Genomic DNA, 23024 nt, shown 5'->3' with positions numbered 1-23024 from the left:
CTAATCTGTAACCAACTCGTCTTTCATATGACAGTAACCGACGTTTCTCTCAAAGTCGGTTTCTGTCGGCCCATGTATGGGTTTCCTGATCTCCACAAGTCTTCTGTCTGTCTCTAGCGCCTGGTTCTTGTTATGTAGATCCCTGTTTACGCGCTGCAGATGGTTGAACATGCCGTGGTATGTTGATCTGATAGAAAAATATAACCCACGATTTAATTAAACTTATTTACGTAAATAAATTTTGGTAGAAATATTTAAATTTTAAATGTTTGCTGCTGTAATAAAAAACTTGCGTTAAACATCAGAAGTGGGATTGGCGTTGATGAAAACGGAATTGAGATTATGTCAATTCATGAAGCCCTAAGATAAACTATTGTGTCTCGTTATTCCACGATCGATGGGTTTGTAGTATTTGTTGTTATAGCGGCAACAGAAATGAATATCTGTGAAAATTTTAACTCTCTAACTATTACCGTTCTTGAGTTACAGCCTGGAGACGGACAGACATCGAAATCTTAGTAATAGGGTCCCGTTTTTACCTTTTGGGTGGCGAACCCTAAAAACACAATATAGGAAAACTATGTAATAGGCGGTCTTACTGCTTACAGCAGTTTCTGCCAGACACCTCAATGTGATAAAAATATTATGAAAAGTAACTTACAAAGCATCTTCCAGTTTTTGTTCCAGCTTGCTGGAACTAACGTGGACTCTTTCGAATTCCTCTATAAGACCGCGCATCGGTTTATCCTACAAGGAAACAAAATAAATTCCGATATTAGTATTTTAAAAAATCCATACTTCCTACTATCCTACTAGTCCTACTAATCCTACTAATATTATAAAGGCGAACGTTTGTTTGGATGTATGGATGTGTGAATGTATGGATGTTTGTTACTCTTTCACGCAAAAACTACTGAACGGATTTTAATGAAACTTCACAATAATATAGCTTATACATCAGAATAACACATAGGCTACAATTTTAACCGGCCTTTAAATTGGGGGAGGTGTTATGTTCGTTTTCTTATGTTCAACGAATACTCCGCCGTTAACCGATTTTCAAATTTTTTTCTTTTGGTATATAGGGTACTAGATGTCCCGCGCGGCTTCGCCCGCGTAAATTAGGAATTTTACGAAAACCGTACATTTTCCCATAAAAAATAGCTCTTATGTCCCTACTCCCTTCACTTGGTTAACTCTATATCTGTGCCAAATATTGCCATAAAAATTGCTCCAGTAGTTCGTAATTTCTAATATTTCCCCCGTTTTTCCAACATTTTCCTGAGTTTCTTCGGTCGTATTAGTCTTAGCATGATAATATATAGCCGATAGTCTTACTCGATAAATTAGCTATCTAACACTGAAAAAAGTTTTTAAATCGGATCCTGAGATTAGCGCGTTCAAAGAAAACATACTCTTCAGGTTTATAATATTAAGTATAGATTTTTTTCAATTAAAGCTTGACAAACTCGAGTCTCGATCTAAAAGACTATGAAAAGTACCAATAAGAGAGTCATTATAGGCTCATAAGTCATAAGCATAGGACGATGTATGGTATAATATGGTAGTGATGATGATGATGATGATGAATGTAATTTGCATAGTAACATATGCTTTCCGTTCTTAATACAACGCCGAAACTCCCAAACTTGTATCTATAAAGAATCAGGAGTTCTCTCAGCACCTTCCGAACCACGGTATACCAGGTATACCTCGGTGCAAAATCTTACTTGTTGGTAGCATATGCTTAGAATACTGCTCACGAAACCGAAGTCACCACATGTTTCCATATAAATTTTGAGGAGTTCCCTCGATTACTTATGCATCCTTCATCAGATCACCACTTTTGTGAATATAATACAAAATTGGGATGATACCCTATATACCAAAAGAAAAATTTTGAAAATCGGTTTACAAACGGCGGAGTAATCGTTGAACATAAGAAAACGAACATAACACCTCCCCCATTTTGAAAGTCGGTTAAAATTGTAGCCTATGTGTTATTCTGATGTATAAGCTATATTATTGTAAAGTTTCATTAAAATCCGTTCAGTAGTTTTTGCGTGAAAGAGTAACAAACATCCATACATCCACACATCCATACATCCAAACAAACTTTCGCCTTTATAATATTAGTAGGATCATCCCAATTTGGTTTTATATTCACAAAAGATCTTATGAAGGATGCATATTAAGTAATCGAGGGAACTCCTCAAAATGTATATGGAAACATGTGGTGACCTCGGTTTCGTGAGAATTTGCTCCAGCTCTCTCGCTTTCATCATAATCATATTTATTTGCTCAAAAACATGGTTACATGGGTTGATACAGTTATAACTTATAAGTTATTGTTACAGTGCGGCATGTTTTACTATGACAATAGCGTGCAAAATTGAAAAAGAAACTTTGTTTGATTCTATCACTGTTTAGATTCCTTCGATCATTCGAAGAAATGTATGAACATAGGCAGTTGACAGGCCAATGCCCAGTGGCGTAACTATAACATCCGGGGCCCGTGGCGAATTGATGGGGGTCTATCAGTAAAAATCGTCACGTTAATAATAAAACAATGTATTAAAAATTTCTGACCTCACGACCTCTTGGGCCGGGGGCCCTTTTGGATCAGGGGCCCGTGGCATTTCGCCAGCCCTGCCATCGTATAGTTACGCCACTGCCAATGCCATTTGGTCGAAATAAGTAAATTCCATGTAATTCGTGATCTAAATGGGTTTGACAAAAAGCAACCAATTTACGTAGGTCCGCCATCTGCATAATATGAATATCTCCGATAATAGGTACATACCTGAACTCTCTCCAGCACTGGTCGTCTTGTGCGGATTTCCAGTCTCGTCTCCACGAGTTTGGTCGGGTCGATCTTGTCAGCGACGGCTGCTCTTAGTGACTCTATCTCCCTGTCCAACTTTTGTAGATTTTGTTCCAACTGTAATAATGACGATGTTTGTCTTCTTCCTTTAACTTGAAGAAACTGAGTATTAAGCACTTAGGTATAGGAATTAAAGTTTAATAGTATACCTAGGTAAAGGCTTTAGCAACCGATGTCAAGAATCTTGCAAACTCAAGATTTTGAATGCAATTATGGGAAAGGTAAAACACCCAGTTAGCTATTGGCAATTTACGAGTTCATACTAGGTACAAAAAACTAAAGAGGAATTTTGGTCCATGTAAAACGCTTTATTTGGCATTAATACTTCCTATAGGTATTGAAACAAAATTCTTAGCGCTCTTACAGACGAACGGCACGTGTCGGCGGCAGTCGACGGCAACCGACGGCAGCCGTTGACAGTTTATGACTCATGCAGGGGGCCTACCACGATCTTCCCTAGAACTATCATGTTTCCAGAACACTTTGTTGTAAGATTACAATAACATTACTGTACTCACTTTTTAAATATAATTTTACTAAAAAACAGCAAAAAAAAAATGCTAAACATTGTTAAATCCGCTGTGAAATATCAACTTTTTTAAGATCGCTAGCTTGATTTTAAAGTAATATTGCTTATCTGTCAAACGGTGTCGCTTAGTAGAGGTAGTGGTAGGCCCCTAGTTTTGACGTACCGCCTAAAGGTAAGCGTCCACAGATCTGTATCGTACGCAACGGACGTCTCGCATCAAACGGATAATTTTTTCACAGTACGTCCTCTGAATTGGCAGCGTACGGATTACCGACTAGCCTAGTAAATAAATGCTCTAAAGGGGGGTGTGGATGGAAAAGTCAAAAGCAGAAATTTTAACTTAGGAAATTTGTTGGACTTATTTGAAGATAAACATACTGGCTAGTTGGTACTGTAAAAAAATTATCCGTTTGATGCGAAACGTCCGTTGCGTACAATACCGACCTGTGGACGCTAATCTTTACGTGGTACGTCACATCTGCAAGCTTGATAAACTGTCGACGGCTGCCACCGACACGTGCCGCCGACTGCCGCCGATACGTGCCGTCGCCTGCCGTCGACTGCTGCCGACGCGTGCCGTCGACATGTGCCGTTCGTCTGTAAGCGCTTTTAGGTGCCAATAATATAGGTGACTAACAACGATAAATTATTCCGTTATTTTTAACAAAGTTAACACTTTTAGAACGTCGCGTCTACATGAGGTTTTGCTGAGTGAGTGAGTATTTTCTTCCCTACCCTCCCCTATTCCCTTCCCTACCCTTCCTAGCTATTACCCTATGCCTATTCCTATCTATCTATTCCATTCCTATCTATTTATTCCATCAGGTGACCCGTTTGCTCGTTTGCCCCCCTTATTTCATTAAAAAAATATTTGAATAAAGAATTCCTTCTTTATTCAATTTTTTTTTTCTGCCACCTTTTGTTTCTGCCACTCTATCTCGTTCCGTCCTCGCTGTATGTCGTACACTCGCCGGCGCATGATCATCTCAACCTGTTGACTCTGGGCGTACATCTCGTTGCGAGCGGTCTCCCTGCTCCTGAACATTGTCTCCCTTAGATCTCTGGACTCCTTCATCAGTTGGTCCGCTATGGATATCGTGTTCTCTATGCAATGGACGTAGCTCTCTTCCGTCATGGACCTGGGTAATGCATATATTGTGTAAGATTGTTATGGATCCCCCTAGACAGTGTTTCCCAACCGTTTTCAGCTACGGAAGTGACGGGCCCCTAGGAAGTAGGAACTCAAGCACAACGGATTATGTATGGTCCAGAGAAGATCAAACATATGGTCGCGGACCCCCTGATGGTGTTTGGCGTTGAAATGTAAAAACGTAGCTGGCAGACATGTTTTTACATTTTGTATGAACCATACAGTTTGTTAGGCATCACTTATCATATAATATATTTAAATACTTTTCTGAACTCTGAATATATATATGTATTAGGTACTATGTCAGCTTGAGTAATTGAGTTTTTAGTCTGCCTACCCTAGTGCCTATTGAGCTCTACATTAACTTACTCTGCTGGTATCCTCGTTGGGTCCATTTTGTACGAAATCCCTGAGCTATTTCTATCTAATTCCTTCACGTAGTATTCAAGATTGAGAGCGTCATCTTTGTTCTGTATTTCCCGCTCCAGCCTACTGAAGACGTTGCATAATTCTTTCAGCTTCTCCCAGCCTCTATGACACACGTCGGTCAGAATTCGCTTGTGCTTTTCAATTAAATGTAGCTCCTGGAATATTCGTAATCAATATTAAGTAGTTATATATTTTCAAGTATGATTTATGAAGTAGGTACCTAAAGCCAAATACAGTTGATATAGGGTAGACTGGGTACGGTTGTGCCAGGGAACGGTTGTGACTTGTGACAGTCGTCATAACAGCGAAACTATACGGAATATGGGGATGGGTGCTAGGAGAGAAAGACGCGTCTTGCAAGTCTGAATGCTTCTCCCAGCATTGCTTCCGCCAGCACTTGACGATAATGTTATCAGGGGCCTTCATTGCTTTTTAAGAGTCAAAAGTAGGTTTTCTTGCTTGAATTATTTCAATGTTTACTATTTATTGTATGCAAATAGCCTATGTCGTTTATCTGGGGGCACGGGAGTGCCCCCGCCAAGATGAGCCAAGCGAAGCGCGCAAGGGCACTACCTACCTTTTCTCGAAACGTTTCGTCGTATTTTTGAACCCTCGTAACTTTGGTTTGAATAATGCCAGATAGTTGAAATTTTTAAGATAAAGTGACATGGGTATAGTTATTAAATGCGCAAAGTTTGAATATCGTAGTTATTATACTTTAGATTTTATAGGAGTCCAAAAACCCACAATTTGGTCACTGACTCACCGATCATCAAAACTGTTAGGGTACTTCCTGAAGTCTTAGAAAGCTGAAATTTGGTATGTAACATTATATTAGTACTAAAACAACAAAAAAATTATCAAAACCAACTTAACCTATATCCGTACCATTATAAAGCAAAATTAGGCAAAATTTTGTGTTTTTTGTATGGGAGCCCCTCCTAATTTTTTACTTTATTTTAATATTATTATTAAATATTAAAGTAGACATATAACTAAGGACTTTGAGAAAAAGTCGAGTACCTACCTATTGCCATTATTGATATAGAGCAAAAAAGGCCAAAAAATCACGTTTGTTGTATGGGAGCCCCCTTATATATTTTATTTTGTTTTTAGTATTTGTTGTTATAGCGGCACCAGAAATACACAATCTGTGAAAAATTCAGAAGTCTAGCTATAGCGGTTCTTGAGATACAGCCTGGAAGACAGACAGACGGACAGACATCGAAGTCTCAGTAATAGACTTCCGTTTTTACCCTATGGGTACGGAACAATAAAGAAAGAACTAAAAGGAAAAACAACGTAAAGCAGCTTACAAAAAGAAATGAAATCCCACCAAAAACATTTTCATGTAAAAATGTTGCCAAGATGAGAACATAATAATATTATAGTTCGTTGTGTCAAAAAGTAGTGAGATCTCATGTAGAGCCAAGTTTCTAACCTTACATACTCAGCCCTAAATCTAAAAACCTTAATTTTACACTAAAGCGCAAAATATTTGATAATAATATTATAATGTGTCAGCCGGTTGACGAGAATCTAAAAACTCTACACATTAGTTAAAATCGGTGGCCTGGCCATTTATCATTAGTTACGGTATATTATTAAGTTCAAAGCCCTGACGAATAACAAAATGGCCAAGATGGGTAGAGTTTTTAGATTCTATATTATTTTTTACGTAAATCGTTTAGCCGATTCGTGGCGCTTGTTTGATAATTAAAATTCTGTGTTGAGTACGGTTGTGACAAATCTTATGGGTACGGTTATACATCAACGAATAAACAACGATACATTTATCCTATAATTTTTCTTAGATGTCTAAAAACGCTTGCAGGAGACCAAACAAGTGCAGGTTATTATCAGTCAATACGACAATACTTACGAAGAAGTCAAACGTAGGACTTATTTACAGAGAACGAAGAAATTCATCAAATGAATCGGATGTCGTTGTTTTGATTGATAAATATGTTTAGAAATAGACTATGTTTTGATACGCTAGATGAATTTGTTTAGAATAAGATTATGATGTTTTATGGTACATTTTTATTGAAATAAAAATAATATACCTAAAACATTTTTTGTAGATGTCACTACCGACCCCAACCACCGTCACAACCGTCCTTGGGTTGTGGTTGGTTGTGACAATTTCCCTCCTTCTTTTAAATTTGATTCCATGACTAATACATCGTATTTTAGCATGATATATTAGTATTTTTATGTAGACAAATAAATAAACTATGGTTTGTGATAAAAAATTCCTAGCTAGGTGTTTTTTTTTAATTAACAAAATTATTGCCCTCCAAACCAAAATTGTCACAATCGTACCCAGTCTACCCTGCTAGAGCAAATGAATTTGATGCTTAATGAACTATACATAGGTATGTAGGTAATAGAAGTAATTTCCCTTGTGACATCCCCTACCCACCTAGGTGCTGTACTGCGCGTGGCCCTAATTCCTCAGAACTAGACGTGCGTGAAGTAAGGATAACTTACCATTCGCAGCTCTTCACCCAATTGATCTTTAGTCAGCTCTGAAGGTAGCCTCTGATCGCGATTTGAGAGGCACTGGCTGACGACCATAAGAGGTACCTGCAGCGATTCTAGATGCAGTTCTGTGGCGTGTTTTTCTTCTTTTAACGCTCTTGTTTCGTCTCTTACTCGCTCTCTCGCAAACCGCTGTTTCTCCCGCCATGTCTCTACTTCGAAAATTCTGCAAAAATAGTAAGTAAATACTTAGGTAAATTCTAGTATTCTAATGATCTAAATATTTACTTAGATAATTAAAATAATAGTAGTAGCTGTTATTATAGTAAGTTAATTAAAATTTAAGTGCGCAATTAAAAGATAATAAGTATAAGCAACGATGGGTCAGTGAACTATCATCCTATGGCTTGCCCTGCGAGTTGCGACCGGACTTTATTAAGTTAATTCTATTGAATTACTGTCTTTACTTTAAAAAAGTTAAAAAGGGTAAGGCAACCTATCTCTTATCAAATCGGTGTTAATACGATTATCCCATCTAGTCGAAACTGATGTATCGTTTCTCAGTTGATTAGCCCTCTGTCTTAGTTCATAAGATTCAAAACGACGGAATCTCGCTTCATTTTGCAGGTTCTGTATATTTCTTGTCCAGTCAAATACACTGATACTTGGTTGCGGTTTCCCAAATACAGGAACAGAAGAATCCATTATTCAAGAACCAGAGCGGAAGATAGATAGTAGGTATATGTTTAACATAAAACAGAAGAGTCAATATTAGTCATTTAAGTACGGTCTAGTAAGAATTAAAATTAGCTTTTGGTTTAGCAGCTGTTTAATCAATATATAACAAAGTGGTACTTACCTAAAAAAATATGGCGAACACAGATTTCAGCTAGTTAGGTAATCCTTTTTTTGGGTTTGTAGTTAAATACCTACCACAATCAAGTATTTTATGTAAGAAATTAGAAATTTTGGTTATTGCTTGCAAAATTTTAAATTATCCTTTTTGTCTTTTTTGACTGGCAAAAGGCATTGTGTGTTCTCTGAATTTGAATTTTTTAAAAAAGAAAAAAAAATAAAGATGGCGATGGCCGATGCGCGATCACCGATGGCGTTTTCGTGTGTCATGGCGGCTCAATAACGCTAAAAATTAATTTAGTTTGTCAAAAAGTACTTGTGAATTTTTAATTTCTTTGTCATAATACAATACTTTTAATATTAAGTTATCTTTTCTTGTGTGTCGAATCTCACATCAACGAAGATGTAAGTAGTATTGACCTATTTTCATACTTTACTAATTCTTTTTTGAGCGTCTCATTTCTTTTGGCTTTCCTTGAAAGGTATGACGACAGACGTGGTGGACGCGGCGGATCCCGTGGGGGTATGTCGCGGGGACGGGGCGGAGGCCGTGGTGCTCCCAGGGGTGGTAGATCGAGTGATAGGTCACAAGATAGAGGTAGCCGTTTTAGCGGCGGCGGCGGCGGCGGCAGGGGATACGACGGGGGCAGGGGAGGCCGCGGTGGCAGAGGAGGACGCGGTGGCCACGACGACTTCAGAAGCTTCAAGAATGACCAACCCGGTGGCGCCCTCAGAAAAATTCGCTGGGACAACATCGAACTTACCCCATTCCAAAAGAACTTCTACGTGCCGCATCCGAACGTGCAACACCGATCTATGGCCGAAGTGGAAGCTTACCGCAGCCAGCATCAGATTTCGGTGAAGGGCAGAGATGTGCCAGCACCGAGCATGTGCTTTGAAGAGGGTGGCTTCCCTGACTATGCTATGAGGGAGATTCTGAAACAGGGATTCCCTAATCCGACTCCGATTCAGGCGCAAGGTTGGCCTATTGCATTGTCAGGTCGTGATATGGTTGGAATAGCTCAAACTGGATCTGGAAAAACTTTAGCTTATATTTTACCAGCCATTGTCCATATCATCAACCAGCCAAGATTACTGCGGAATGATGGCCCTATTGTTCTGGTCTTGGCGCCAACACGAGAACTTGCCCAGCAAATTCAGCAGGTATATTTGACTTTGTTTTTTTATTGTAGGCATAGATTTTATTTTAATTTTTTTTTAATAGAGAAGGTTTTAATGCATTAACAGTTTTTTTACTAAGCCTAAAATATGCATTTTGCTATGAGATAGGTAGAACTTTTTCATACAAATGTGTAAATAAATGTTTTGTTTTTTTGCAACCAAGGCACTCATATCAATGAGAGGGATCACGGCTGACGTATCAGACGGAAACATGGACATAGTAAATTATTTTATTAAAGTCAAACGTAGATCACATTCATGTTAGAACTTTAGCGGTAATAAGTAGATCATTTTTGAGATACTATAAGCTAATAGTTAAAAAAAAGCTTTGTTGGAAAATCTTTAATAAAATGATTTACCAATGTTTATTTGCCTTAAGCTTTTTTATTGAAGTTTTCTTATTTTATCTTGAAAATGTGTTAGACCTCTAAAGTTTTAACATTGTTAGGCTATGTTCGAAAACCTGTGGTGGTAGGCTTAAGTAGGTGGTAACCACATACAAGGCATTAAAACCAATTTGACATTTCAATTCAGTATGGTTTCTGAACGTATCCTTATATTTTTGGCACATTTTAAAAATAGTTTAGCTTATTACATTCATAGGTTTTTGTAGTTGTAGTTAGTATTTTTAGCACCACTAAATCAAATCACTCATATATGAGTGATTTAAATCAAAGAGGTTTAAACACATTTCACCAAAAGCAAGTTTAAATTATTATTTATCCACAGTGTATGTTAGAAAAATCAATTCACTGTTTACAAATTATTTCTTTTATATCATTTAAGTGTAGTTATGGTTTAAAATTAGACTCCTGTTGCATATTATAAATATTATTCAATGTTCAAAATATTTGAAAAAAATGCTAAATGATTTCTTATCATTCATAGCTTTAAATTTTTTATGATTAAATGTAGCAGTAAATAATTTATTTTGCTTAATTAATGTCCAAATAATTTAATTCTCTGTTCATGTTATCTGGATCTGGATGATTACAATTATCTTATTAGAATAACTAAATACCAAAACATCCTATTAGAAAATTGGAATATTATGCAGACAAAAATTTTCTAAGGTTACTGTTACTAGTACATACACAGGGTGTCCCAGAACTTAAAGTCAAGCTGAAACGGGGCGACAGGATTGATTGTAACCATCATGAGAAAAATCACAGAAAAAATCTATCCTATGCAGTTTGAAAATTATGGGCATTTAAGAAAAACCTAAAGATTTGGTCAAACTGTAACCATTTTTCGGTTATTGTGGTTAATTTTTATTACTTTTGTTCATTTAAACTTTGGAATCGTAAACCTAAATAACATTTCTAGAATCACAGTCAAAAATAATGACACAATTGCCCCAAGTTTCCTAGAATTAAGACTATTTGTTAAACTATGAATTTAAAATTTTCAAAATTTGTCGACTTTGAAAGTCCTTTAAAAAAAATGTACTAGAGTGCCTTGGTAAGTGCCATAAAAAGTTGGCGCATTTAATCAGGATTGTAAAATGGTACAATACCTGTTAGTTTCGTACTAAAAAAATGAGTAAAAAATTAAAAACCTCAAGTAACCCGATTTTTGCTAACCCATTTTAGTCAGTTAAAACGTTTTTTATTCACACAAGCTCTTAGTAGGTTCTTAATTTTAAGGCAAAATGATGAGAGAGATGGGTAGTGGACATGTTTGCCATGAGTGAGCAAGACAGTCCCGCCACTTTTACGAAAGTCAACAAAAGTAAAATCAATAAAATAATGAAAAATCTTGCCCTAGTTTAGTTTAGGTTTATTGGAATAAAAGTCAGATAGGGAAATAACATTTTTTATTACAAAAAATGTTCAAATTGTTCACCATCAGCCTCAATACACACCCTACATCTTCTTATAAAAGATCTACTTATTAGCCAGGCATATCCTCGAGAGTTGATGTCCTCAGCAGCTTGAGAAATTCGTTCACGCAGCTCGGCTACGCTCTCAATGGGCTTCGAATAAACTTTTTCTTTGAGAACGCCCCAATAAAAAAAATCCAGTGGATTTAAATCTGGGGAACGGGCTGGCCACGAGACAGTGCCTGAACGTCCAATCCACCTTTCCGGATATTCCTGGTTAAGGAAATCTCTTACTTGTACTGCGTAATGTGCTGGGCAGCCATCTTGTTGATACCACATGTGGCGACGATCTGTTAGTGGTACGTCCTCTAACAAAGTTGGTAAATTTTCTCGTAAAAAATGTAGGTAATTCGTGCCATTCAAGCTCTCAGGCAGCTCAAAAGATGTAGGGTGTGTATTGAGGCTGATGGTAAACAATTTGAACATTTGTTGTAATAAAAAATGTTATTTCCCTATCTGACTTTTATTCCAATAAACCTAAACTAAACTAGGGCAAGATTTTTCATTATTTTATTGATTTTACTTTTGTTGACTTTCGTAAAAGTGGCGGGACTGTCTTGCTCACTCATGGCAAACATGTCCACTACCCATCTCTCTCATCATTTTGCCTTAAAATTAAGAACCTACTAAGAGCTTGTGCGAATAAAAAACGTTTTAACTGACTAAAATGGGTTAGCAAAAATCGGGTTACTTGAGGTTTTTAATTTTTTACTCATTTTTTTAGTACGAAACTAACAGGTATTGTACCATTTTACAATCCTGATTAAATGCGCCAACTTTTTATGGCACTTGCCAAGGCACTCTAGTACATTTTTTTTAAAGGAGGGCCTTTCAAAGTCGACAAATTTTGAAAATTTTAAATTCATAGTTTAACAAATAGTCTTAATTCTAGGAAACTTGGGGCAATTGTGTCATTATTTTTGACTGTGATTCTAGAAATGTTATTTAGGTTTACGATTCCAAAGTTTAAATGAACAAAAGTAATAAAAATTAACCACAATAACCGAAAAATGGTTACAGTTTGACCAAATCTTTAGGTTTTTCTTAAATGCCCATAATTTTCAAACTGCATAGGATAGATTTTTTTGTGATTTTCTCATGATGGTTACAATCAATCCTGTCTCCCCGTTTCGGCTTGACGTTGAGTTCTGGGACACCCTGTATATCCACTAGAAACATAAAAATTATTTGGACACTTTTTAATACACTATATATTTTGATGGGCTAGTTAGTTCTATTGAGTGTCTAGTTCTATTTCAACTTATTTGCTTTTCCCAGGTTGCTAATGACTTTGGTCAAAATGTACAAGTACGTAACACATGCATCTTTGGAGGTGCACCAAAAGGACCACAGGGTCGGACCTTGGAGCGAGGTGTTGAGATTGTGATCGCTACTCCTGGTCGCTTGATTGACTTCTTAGAGAAGGGTGAGTGAACTGTGAAACATACATCTGTGAGTCATTTCAGTTTATAAGAAGTAAAAAATGCAATGAAAAGTAATGAATTGACAAAGTTTTTCATAACATAGTTTATAAAGAAAATTGATAATTAATACAATTATTGAAGTTACCATTTTACTGGTGTTTTTACTTTTTGTATGAGTTAAAAATCATAATATTCTGTTTTAGAAACTACAAATCTTCGTCGCTGCACATACTTAGTTCTGGATGAAGCCGACAGAATGTTGGACATGGGTTTTGAGCCTCAAATCAGAAAGATCATTGAGCAAATCAGACCTGACAGACAGGTGAGAATAATTCATTTTTTGCCAGTTTTTTTTTGGAGGTGGTTACACTACAAGCTTTTGACTTTTCGTTTCTCTATTATTTTGCCAACAATTTTTCAGGTCTTGATGTGGTCTGCAACATGGCCGAAAGAGGTCCAAAACTTGGCAGAGGAGTTCTTGAACGACTACATACAAATCAACATTGGTTCCTTGTCGTTGTCGGCCAACCACAACATCCTGCAAATTGTGGACGTCTGTGAAGAGTGGGAGAAGAATGATAAGTTGCTGACTCTGCTCACAGAGATCTCATCTGAAGAGGAAACTAAAACTATAATCTTTGCTGAGACAAAGCGCAAGGTATGTAGAGTTTGTTTGTACAATAAAAGACAGTATTCAGACAGAGTAGTTGTAGACTTGGCTGATGCACAAGCAATAACCCACGCGAAAAACATACCATCCTCATCACCTTGATGAGTGGCAGTCTTCCACAGTGCGTTTTTCGCGTAACTTTCTGCCGCGCACTGTAAAACTCTGGAATGAACTGTCACCAGCAGTATTTCCGGACCGATACGACCTGCAAACCTTCAAGAAAATAGTGTATTCCCTCCTAAAAGGCCGGCAACGCACCTGCAGCTCTTCTGATGTTGCGAGTGTCCATGGGCGACGGTAGTTGCTTACCATCAGGTGACCCGTTTGCTCGTTTGCCCCTTATTTAATTAAAAAAAAAAAACTTGCCTAAGCCATTTTGACATTACATGATGAATTGAATCAAGAATGGTCCATACATCTGTCTCTGTCGTAATCAGGGCCGGATTTATATTTTTCACTTTAACTTTGCTGCCCCTATGTACGAAACCCCCCCCATAAGCCATGGCATATACTGTCTATACATAAATCCAAAGCTGGTGGTAATCCATACTTAATATTATAAATGCGAAAGTGTGTCTGTCTGTTACCTCTTCACGGCCAAACCGCTAAACCGATTTTTCTCAAATTTGGCATGGATATACTTTGAGTCCCGGGAAAGGACATAGGATACTTTTTATCCCGAAAAAATGTACGGTTCCCGCGCAATAAACGAATTATGGCTCAAAGGAGTTGCGAGCGGCATCTAGTATCATATAATTTATAGGTGGACGACATAACCCGCGCATTATCGCACGCTGGCTGGCGCGCGCTCTCCATCCACGGCGATAAGAATCAGCAGGAGAGGGACCACGTGCTGATGCAGTTCCGTCGCTCCCCGTCCGCCATACTCGTCGCTACTGACGTGGCTGCACGTGGACTTGGTCAGTATACAGTATACAGACACAGACACAAACACAGACGTAAAGAGTACAGCGGGGCTAACATGGTCACATTTAGCAATTCCTCTCAATCAATTCAGCAAATGAATTGTCAAAACTGTCAAACTGACAAATGTCAAATCAGTACAAAAATACAGAAATGAATTGCAAGCAGAGTTGCATTTTGCGATATTAGAAAAATGAATCATATTATGATTCATATCATGATTCTTCAAAGCAACCATTTTAGCCCCGTTGACCATAAAGTAAATGAATATACCTAGTGGAATAAAGAAACAAAGGCCTGAGCAAGAGAGATGTCAATATCAGTAACACTGCGTGGTAAAAAGAGATGTGGTGATACATGACAGCAGCACTCTTTTTTTGACGTCCAGTCGGCACGTGCCGCACGTTGACAATTTAATCTCATAGAAATCATGTTCAATCATGCTTGTGTAAGTGTATACGAACATATATTATTTACACACAAATGAAACCAATTTCAGTTTCGTTAGACAGCTCGAGATTGTTGCTCTATTCCGCTAGGTATATTAACTTTATGGTACAGACATACATTGTCATAGAAATATCCAACCTAAGCACATACAGACACATGCAAAATATAATACTTCGACAATAATCGGCAGTAGACGAAGTCTTTTTTCATCCAACCTAAACACATGCAGGCACACGGACATATATAGAAACACTTATCAATAGAAATCTCCAACCATCACGGTTTATTGTGCGCTATATTGTATTAAACACAAATGCAGATTACCGCATGTATAAACGTAGTTTGCGTACCAGCACGCAAACAGTCATGTACGCGCGCACGCAAATGTCCGTACACACACGCAAAGTTTGTGTGGACTCGTGCACAGTATTGCTACATAAAGCGTGTATACTCAATTTGTGAAATGAACGGAAAGGAACATTTTTATATTCTGTTTTTACAGGACGACAGATGCTTCAACTTTATATTCGAATATGTTGAATGTTTAAAATATTTTTAGAACCCATAATTTGTGTAAGAATTTATTGAATTTATTTTGTGTATTTTTTACTCCTAGCAACATGAGAATCATTATTTCACTGATATCAAGGCAACAAATGTTTTTATCGGATCAGCTGGAAGAATCAGGTGCTGCTGCCAACTTAAACCAAAAATGAAAATTAATTGATATTGTATCAAAGCCTGAAAACATGCTTAAACATTATGTCACCTTATAAGTAAAAATAATATTTTGTATAAATGGCAAAGTGTTACGTATTCTATAAAAAAATACTGTAAGTGCCCAGAAGTTGATTATCTATTGTTTATGCCGGGCTTAAGTAAAAATACGGTGGTGACGTTTTCCCGCCAAAGTATTTTGAAATGTTTGCCGCCATTTGCTTTGGTGCAAAAATTTCAAAATGGCTGACACAAAGGCATATAACAAAAGACAAACAGTCGCGAGGTTTGATGTAAAAATATGGGAAGTGTCTATGAATTACAAAGATAAAGTAGGACATTGGGAAAAATTTTAGAAAGATCAATACATTGGAACTTGGAAAATATTATAGTTAAAATAACCTGTAAAGCTAAGAAACAAAACAAAACAGAGTATATGGGAAAAGTATTTGGTAATTTATGGATATTCCCAAAAGACACCTCGCACTGTACCGGGGTGTTATTCAGGTCTAAGAGATGTCAGGAGCGTAGAGGTATGATAAATGATATAGTGGGCCACAAACGTTATTGCTATCGGCCGCTGCTTGATGCCAATGAAGAAAAAGAAACTTAAATATGCAATTTGAAGCTTGGGCTAGGTATATAGAACTCTATTTCTTAAAGAACATTAAGTTGTTCATGCTTAGGTATAATGCTAAATAATAAAATAGTTCACAAATGAACATACAAACTACAAACAATGCCCTACTATTGGGTAAACAGTTGCAGATGCTTTAAATAAAATAAACTACAGAAACAGGATCATAAATAGGACACAATCAGCATTAAAGTTAAAAATTAAATAAAAGGACACAATAACATAAATTTATTTTACACAAGATCTGCACAACGATTGATCTTAACTACGAAATAATAAATTATAATTATTTACTTATAATAAGCAAGAAAGAAGAAATGCTAAAATAGTCTTATTAAACTTATTTATTTACTGCACTGCAAAAATAATGTTTTGAATATTTCACTTCTACTTAAAATTACAACAAAACAGCAAAATATAAGTTTATAATTTCTTCATTGGTGAGCAAATTATTTCAATTACTGATATTCAAATAAAAACAAGTTTAAAAAAAACTTGTTACATTTTAAACTGAATAAATGAAATATCAGAAATAACGAAGATGGTTCCACAATGCCATTTTGATGTTAATGGGCAAAAGTGTTAGGTAAATTATTTTATGGGGGCTGTTTTGAATCACAATTTCTAAACTATCCACATTAAATTAATTCCAATCTTGTTTGATAAATTTTATTGACTGAGGCATGAATAAATGCCTAAATATTATTAAAACAGCTTCCATAGAAACCAAGCCCAATCAGAACAAAATAAAATTTCCATGACTAACTTGGCATTTAATTGTTTTCATTTCAGAGGCGCATGCGTCCAGAGATAAGGGCTAAGCCGTGTGTTGCTGACTACGATTGCACATTTTGACAATTGACAGTATCCGACTGTCAGCGCACACTTTCTTAAGCATGCTGCCTCTAAAATAATTAAGGGGATTGTATAAATCAAGATATGAAAATAGTTTTGCTCGGTTATGTGTCATGAGAGATTTGCCCTACGCCACCTGACAAATTCGAGGGATAGCGAGCGACTCTTGGCCTCAACACTCCGGACTACTGATGGGCATAATACAGTTATTTCCAGCTGCCTCCGGTCCCGTGCCAAGGTAATTGTTTTGTGTTATGAGTTTTGAGGGAAAATTAAAGTGTTTTGGTATCTTAGGCAAGAAGAAGACAGCCTTAATATAGCTGGTAGCCAATTAAACAGATTTTAAGGATACTTATTATTTTAATTATCCCTCAATTGACCATACATTTTGTAAAGGGTTCCAAATTCAATTATATTATTATTATTTACTCGACACCCTGACATTGGCACTGTAGTTATTAGTCTATTGTCTTCAATCCTACGTTCTATGATTAGTAATGACAGTAATATAATAGAAAAAGGGTTTTATGCACTAACTGCAATCAATAATATGGTAGATTAAGTTCATTTAGTATGCCAAAATTCGTGAACTATCGCTACTTGACTCTTCACTCGGCGAAAATATTGCTCTCGGTTTAAACGTGATCAATATATATTCGTACCCGCGTAAGTGTTAGGGCCGGGCCACAACACTGAGTTGCGCCGTTGCATCGTAAAAAACTACATTGCTTTTAAAAGAATCTACGACGCCGCAGAACGCATCGTGAAAATTTACGATGCTACAGCGCATTGTACAGCGTACTATGCTATATGATTTTTTTTTGTTACGACATCGCATCGCACAGAAACGCAAAGTGACGTGTTTTAGCGGAAATGCACCAGAATTACATCGAAAATTTTACGATGTGTTCTGTGGCGTCGCGCGTCGTAAATTATACGATGTATCGCCGCAACGCAGCCCCTTAGTTCACGTCAAAAAAAAACAAGATGCTATCAATGTACGAGATATAATTAACTATGTGAACGTACGCCAGTGTCATTGTTTGGGTGAATTCTATCGTTTGACCACCGTCACCGTTGCAAAAAATGTAAGGTAACGGTGACGGTGGACAAACGACTTACCCAACACAAGCACGGGTGACACGACTCGCTCCCACAGACGTCGAAGACGTGAAGTTCGTCATCAACTACGACTACCCCAACAACAGCGAGGACTACGTGCACCGCATCGGCCGCACGGGCCGCTCCCAAAACACCGGCACCGCCTACACCCTCTTCACGCCCAACAACTCCGCCAAGGTAGGTGTAGCTGCCACATGAGCGGTTCGAAGGGGGCGGGGTCATAGAAGACGTGATCGAGCCCCCAAAATCATGACTTTATTAAATTATTATACTTTTTTTTGCAAGCAAGTACACATACTGTGGTCAATATTAAAAAGTAGTTATGTGGTATTGCCCGACGTGTGACGCAATAAAAATACTAAGCTTTAAATGTTGAGGGTCCCGCATAGGTCCCGCATAAATAAGGCTAATGGTAAGTACTTACATGCGGTTTTGCTCGATAGTTTTACTCCAAATGGAGTAATAATTACTGTGTGGACCGCAAAACTCACAGCTCGAAGGCTCGCATCACGCCGGCTCGATGGGATTAAATATATCGATTTAGAATAAAACTATCGAGCAATGCTGAATGTGTGGACGAAATCCCGAGCCGCGGGTTTTGCTCGTCGTTATTGCACGATCGAGCAAAACCGCATGTGAGTACAAAGCATAAGAAGCTGTAGTCCACTTAATGTAATAACTAATAAAATTATTGTGAAGTAAAATTTGTGATTTTAAGTATTATTTTTCTCTAGGCTAGGGATTTGATGTCGGTGCTGCAGGAGGCCAACCAGGTGGTTAACCCCAAGCTGCTCGAGCTGGCGCAGTGTGGAATGGGATTCAAAGGCAAATATGGTGAGTTGATGTTATTCTACACGTAAGATTTAGTTTATTGCGAATAAGAAAGGAACCGTAAATTTTTTCGGGATAAAAGTATCCTATGTCCTATTCCGGACGCAATACAACTCCATACCAAAATATTAGCCAAATCGGTTTAGCGGTTAAGGCATGAAGAGGTAACGACAAACACACTTTCGAATTAATAATGTTGTTAAATTATATGTAATTGATCGATGAAGTGAATACACAAGGGCGTACCCAGGATTTCAGCTAGGGTTTGAGAAGATGGTCGGTCATTCAATCATTATTATTCTGATTGAAAATATATGTTGTTTCCAACATTTTCATTTTTATCATTTATAGGGGGGGGGGGGGGGGGGGGCAGCTGTAAAATTGTGTTTTATTTTAAGTGCACAATTCTAACATTATTTTGATAAATCTTGTAGGGTTCAGCCTGCGTTTGCAATGTATGCGGAAAAAAAAATGTTATTTTATTTTAATTACGACATCACATTAGAAACCCCAAAAATTATAGTATTTCTCCATTATTTAACGAATGTTATTATACTGATAAACCTTCCTCTTTAATCACTATCTATTAAAGAAAATCGCATCAAAATCCGTAAGATTAAAGGGAACAAAGGGACATAGGGGAAAAAAAGCGCCATTATTTTATACTATGTAAGTGATAACTTGATAAGTGAACATGGTTATGTCAGGTCGTGGGCGCAACTTCCGCGACCGCGACGACGAGGACCGCGGCGGGCGGGGCGGGCGCGGGGGGCCGCGCGGGCGGGGCGGACGCGGCGGCGGCGGCGGACGGTTCGACAGTGGACGAGGTGAGACTAGACACTAGTTAGGTTAGGTTATAATTTATATTAAGTATGTATTTTAACCAAAAAGTTAATATTATATATCGGAATAGAGAAACAAAGAGCTGAGCAAGCGAGATGTCAGTATCAGTAACACTGCGTGGTAGAAAGAGATGCATGATTTGAAGTGGCAAAACCCTTTATTTCATCTGTTTTGACATTCAGTCCGCATGTTCTTACGTTGACAATTTGAGGTCTAAGAAAAATGTATGTAGAGAAACATCCGTATAATAATATTTTTACATAATTTCCGTAAAAATTTTTCACTTCGTGGAGCCCTTAAACATCCTACTTCCTACTAATATTATAAAGGCGAAAGTTTGTTTGGATGTATGGATGTTTGTTACTCTTTCACGCAAAAACTACTGAACAGATTTTTATGAAACTTTACAATAATATTATAGCTTATACATCAGAATAAATATATAAATAGGCTACAATTTTAACCGACTTTCAAAATGGGGGAGGTGTTATGTTCGTTTTTTTATGTTCAACAATTACTCCACCGTTTGTAAACGAATTTTTTAAATTTTTCTTTTGGTATATATGGTATCATCGCAATTTGGTATTATATTCACAAAAGTGGTGATCTGATGAAGGGTCCATAAGTAATCGAGGGAGCTCCTCAAAATTTATAGGAAAACATGTGGTGACTTCGGTTTCGTGAGAAGTATGCTAAGCATATGCTACAAAAAAGTAAGATTTTGCACCGAGGTATACCTGGTACACCGTGGTTCGGAAGGTGCTGAGAGAATTCCTGATTCTTTATAGATACAAGTTTGGGAGTTTCGGCGTTGTTTTAAGAACGGAAAGCATATGCTACTATGCAAATTACATTCATCATCATCATCATCACTACCATATTATACCATGCATCGTACCATGATTATGAGCCTATTATGACCCTGTTATTGCTACTTTTCATAGTCTGTTAGATCGAGACACGAATTTGTCAAGCGATAATTTAAAGAAATCTATACTTTAATCAATCGAATCGAATAAGGCTATATATTATAACGCTAACCTAATACGACCGAAGAAACTCAGGAAAATGTGGGAAAAACGGGGGAAATATTAGAAAGGGTTTATCTCACGAACTACTGGAGCAATTTTTATGGCAATATTTACGTGAATATAGCTATTTTTTTATGTAGAATGAAAAAAATTTCGTTAGTTAGCATTTGTCTAATTTGTTGAAAAATTAACTTTAACTTATTTAAAGTGTTCGGAATACACCATAAGTTTTTCAAATTTTTAAATTAATATTTACAATATTTCGCGGTCCGAAATTCGACCTTTCGCGGTCCGCCTGTTGCCTGCCGTTGACTTAGACTATAAAACAAATACACTTTTTAAATCGAGTAAAATAAAAAATAAACACTACATTTTTTAACTGATAGTTGTTAAATACCTAATAGAAAACTAATTACCTATTAAAATCTGTATAATAATTTTGTAAAAATCAAAATTGTCTGAATCGAGATGGTTACCGATAACAGGCATAAATCATAGTATTCATCCTACAGCACACATACATACTACATAGTAATTACAATGTCCATTACTATAACTGAATTCTCATGAATATAATTTGCACATTAACATATACTTTCCGTTCTTAAAACAACGCTGAAACCCCCAAACTTGTACTCGTATCTATAAGGAATCAGTTCCGTCAGCACCTTTTCAACCATGGTATACTTTGATGCAAAATCTTACTTTTCCCTTGCGCACAGGGTGGCAACGTCGCGCGCGGCAAATTACCGGTTAATTTTCAATACCAAAACCGAAATTAAAGAAAAACCGGTATTCTGCGTTTACCGGATTTTACCGGTAAAGTGCAACCTTTCGGTCATTGACCCCAAACCGAAATCGATTTCGGGTCAATGACCGAAACCGGTTTTGTTCTGCAACCGGTTCCCGAGCCCTGATGATAATTGTACCTTCGAAGAAATGGATTCATAGGCAGATGTGTTGGTCGGGTTATGTCAATTCAATGTTAGTCGTGATCTGGCAGCTGGGTTTGATATAACGCGTTCAAATGATGCTGCTCCGCCATCTTTTGGTTTTTTTTATCGTTGGGGAAATGCAATGACGCATCTCCGGCAGTCTGGGGATGGCTACCGGGGTATGTGGGACTCCCTCATACCCCGGTAGTATACCCACTAAAACCCCAACGAGTGTTCCTACTTTACGCTTTAGGCAGAGCCACGGGATACGCGGGATACACAACCGCGACCCTGCCCGCTAATGGCCCTAAAGGTACTAAATGCTCCGCCATGTGCCTATGAATCTGATTCTCTGACAGTACATTGGCTATGAACTCAAATTTTTTTTTCTGGCAACTTAAATCAACTTAAAAATTTTATAACACCAGCAGGCTCAAGATGGGATAACAATGGTTCCGGAAATGGCTTCGGACAGAGCCAGGGCTCCAGCTACAGACAAGATAGCAGACCAAGCTTCGGAAGCCGAGACAGCAGTTACAACAAGGACTCCGGCTCTGGATTCAGGGGACGTGGCAGAGGTGGAGGCAGGGGACGTGGAGGCTTCAGCTCCGGCTCGGGGGGATTCAACCAGCCCCCAGCGGAGAACTACACTGCACCGACCAACACTTACTACAATATGTACTCCCAACCACCTCCCCCAATTAACTAGAATCATTCCAGTTACTATAACTATTAGTAAATGTATATACAAATATACAGAAAGTTTCAAAACTTTTTTTTAATATTAGAATTATATTTTATTAGTGATCGGGTACAATAAATTTAGCGGAATTGAATGATACACAGGTCTTGTGCGGCTCTGGAGACCATATAATATAGACGCTTATAGAGGAGATTATTCGTCTGTATTTGCCAACAATAATTGATGTCGATTATGTATACAGCAGACAGCTATCCATCATGGTTATTCACCAGGGCCCAACATAGGCACTTTAGATGTGTTTAGTATATCCAACTAAAAAAATATGTTCTTCAAACAGTAAATGATCTTTCATTCCTAATTGTAAAACATTGTTCAAATTGTACAAGAAAAACGCAATGAGACAATAATTGCGGACAAGTTAGAATATTATGTTAATTCTTCTCAATGACCTCGTAATAAAAGTTAATAAAATTTTGATGTTCAGTTT

General features: G+C 37.4%; 2 protein-coding genes across 4 annotated transcripts; one reads left to right on the top strand and one right to left on the bottom strand.

The window, feature by feature from the left end:
- On the bottom strand, positions 1-8181 carry LOC121738595 (tektin-B1-like). Its single transcript, XM_042130756.1, has 7 exons — positions 7973-8181; positions 7486-7702; positions 4933-5147; positions 4330-4552; positions 2804-2941; positions 662-747; positions 1-187 (listed from the first exon to the last, which is right to left on the bottom strand). Exons 1-7 carry the CDS (start codon positions 8179-8181, stop codon positions 1-3), a joined length of 1275 nt encoding a protein of 424 aa, XP_041986690.1.
- A 397-nt stretch (positions 8182-8578) lies between these two features.
- Positions 8579-22606, top strand: LOC121738591 (ATP-dependent RNA helicase dbp2-like). Of its 3 annotated transcripts, none has more exons than XM_042130751.1 (11): positions 8579-8736; positions 8814-9495; positions 9677-9733; positions 12674-12821; positions 13023-13141; positions 13241-13477; positions 14253-14409; positions 18232-18371; positions 18929-19028; positions 19733-19852; positions 22266-22606. In XM_042130751.1, coding segments are annotated over exons 1-11 (2040 nt in total). In that variant the 5' UTR covers positions 8579-8734; the 3' UTR covers positions 22544-22606. The 3 variants fall into 3 exon arrangements, with proteins under 3 accessions (XP_041986685.1, XP_041986684.1, XP_041986686.1); XM_042130750.1 differs by having other exon boundaries at positions 22263-22606; XM_042130752.1 differs by lacking the exon at positions 9677-9733 and having other exon boundaries at positions 22263-22606.
- The last annotated feature ends 418 nt before the right edge of the window (positions 22607-23024 follow it).

This window comes from Aricia agestis, chromosome Z (genome assembly GCF_905147365.1).
Source record: "Aricia agestis chromosome Z, ilAriAges1.1, whole genome shotgun sequence".
Taxonomy (NCBI): domain Eukaryota; kingdom Metazoa; phylum Arthropoda; class Insecta; order Lepidoptera; family Lycaenidae; genus Aricia; species Aricia agestis.
This window is presented reverse-complemented; position numbering and strand designations above follow the sequence as displayed.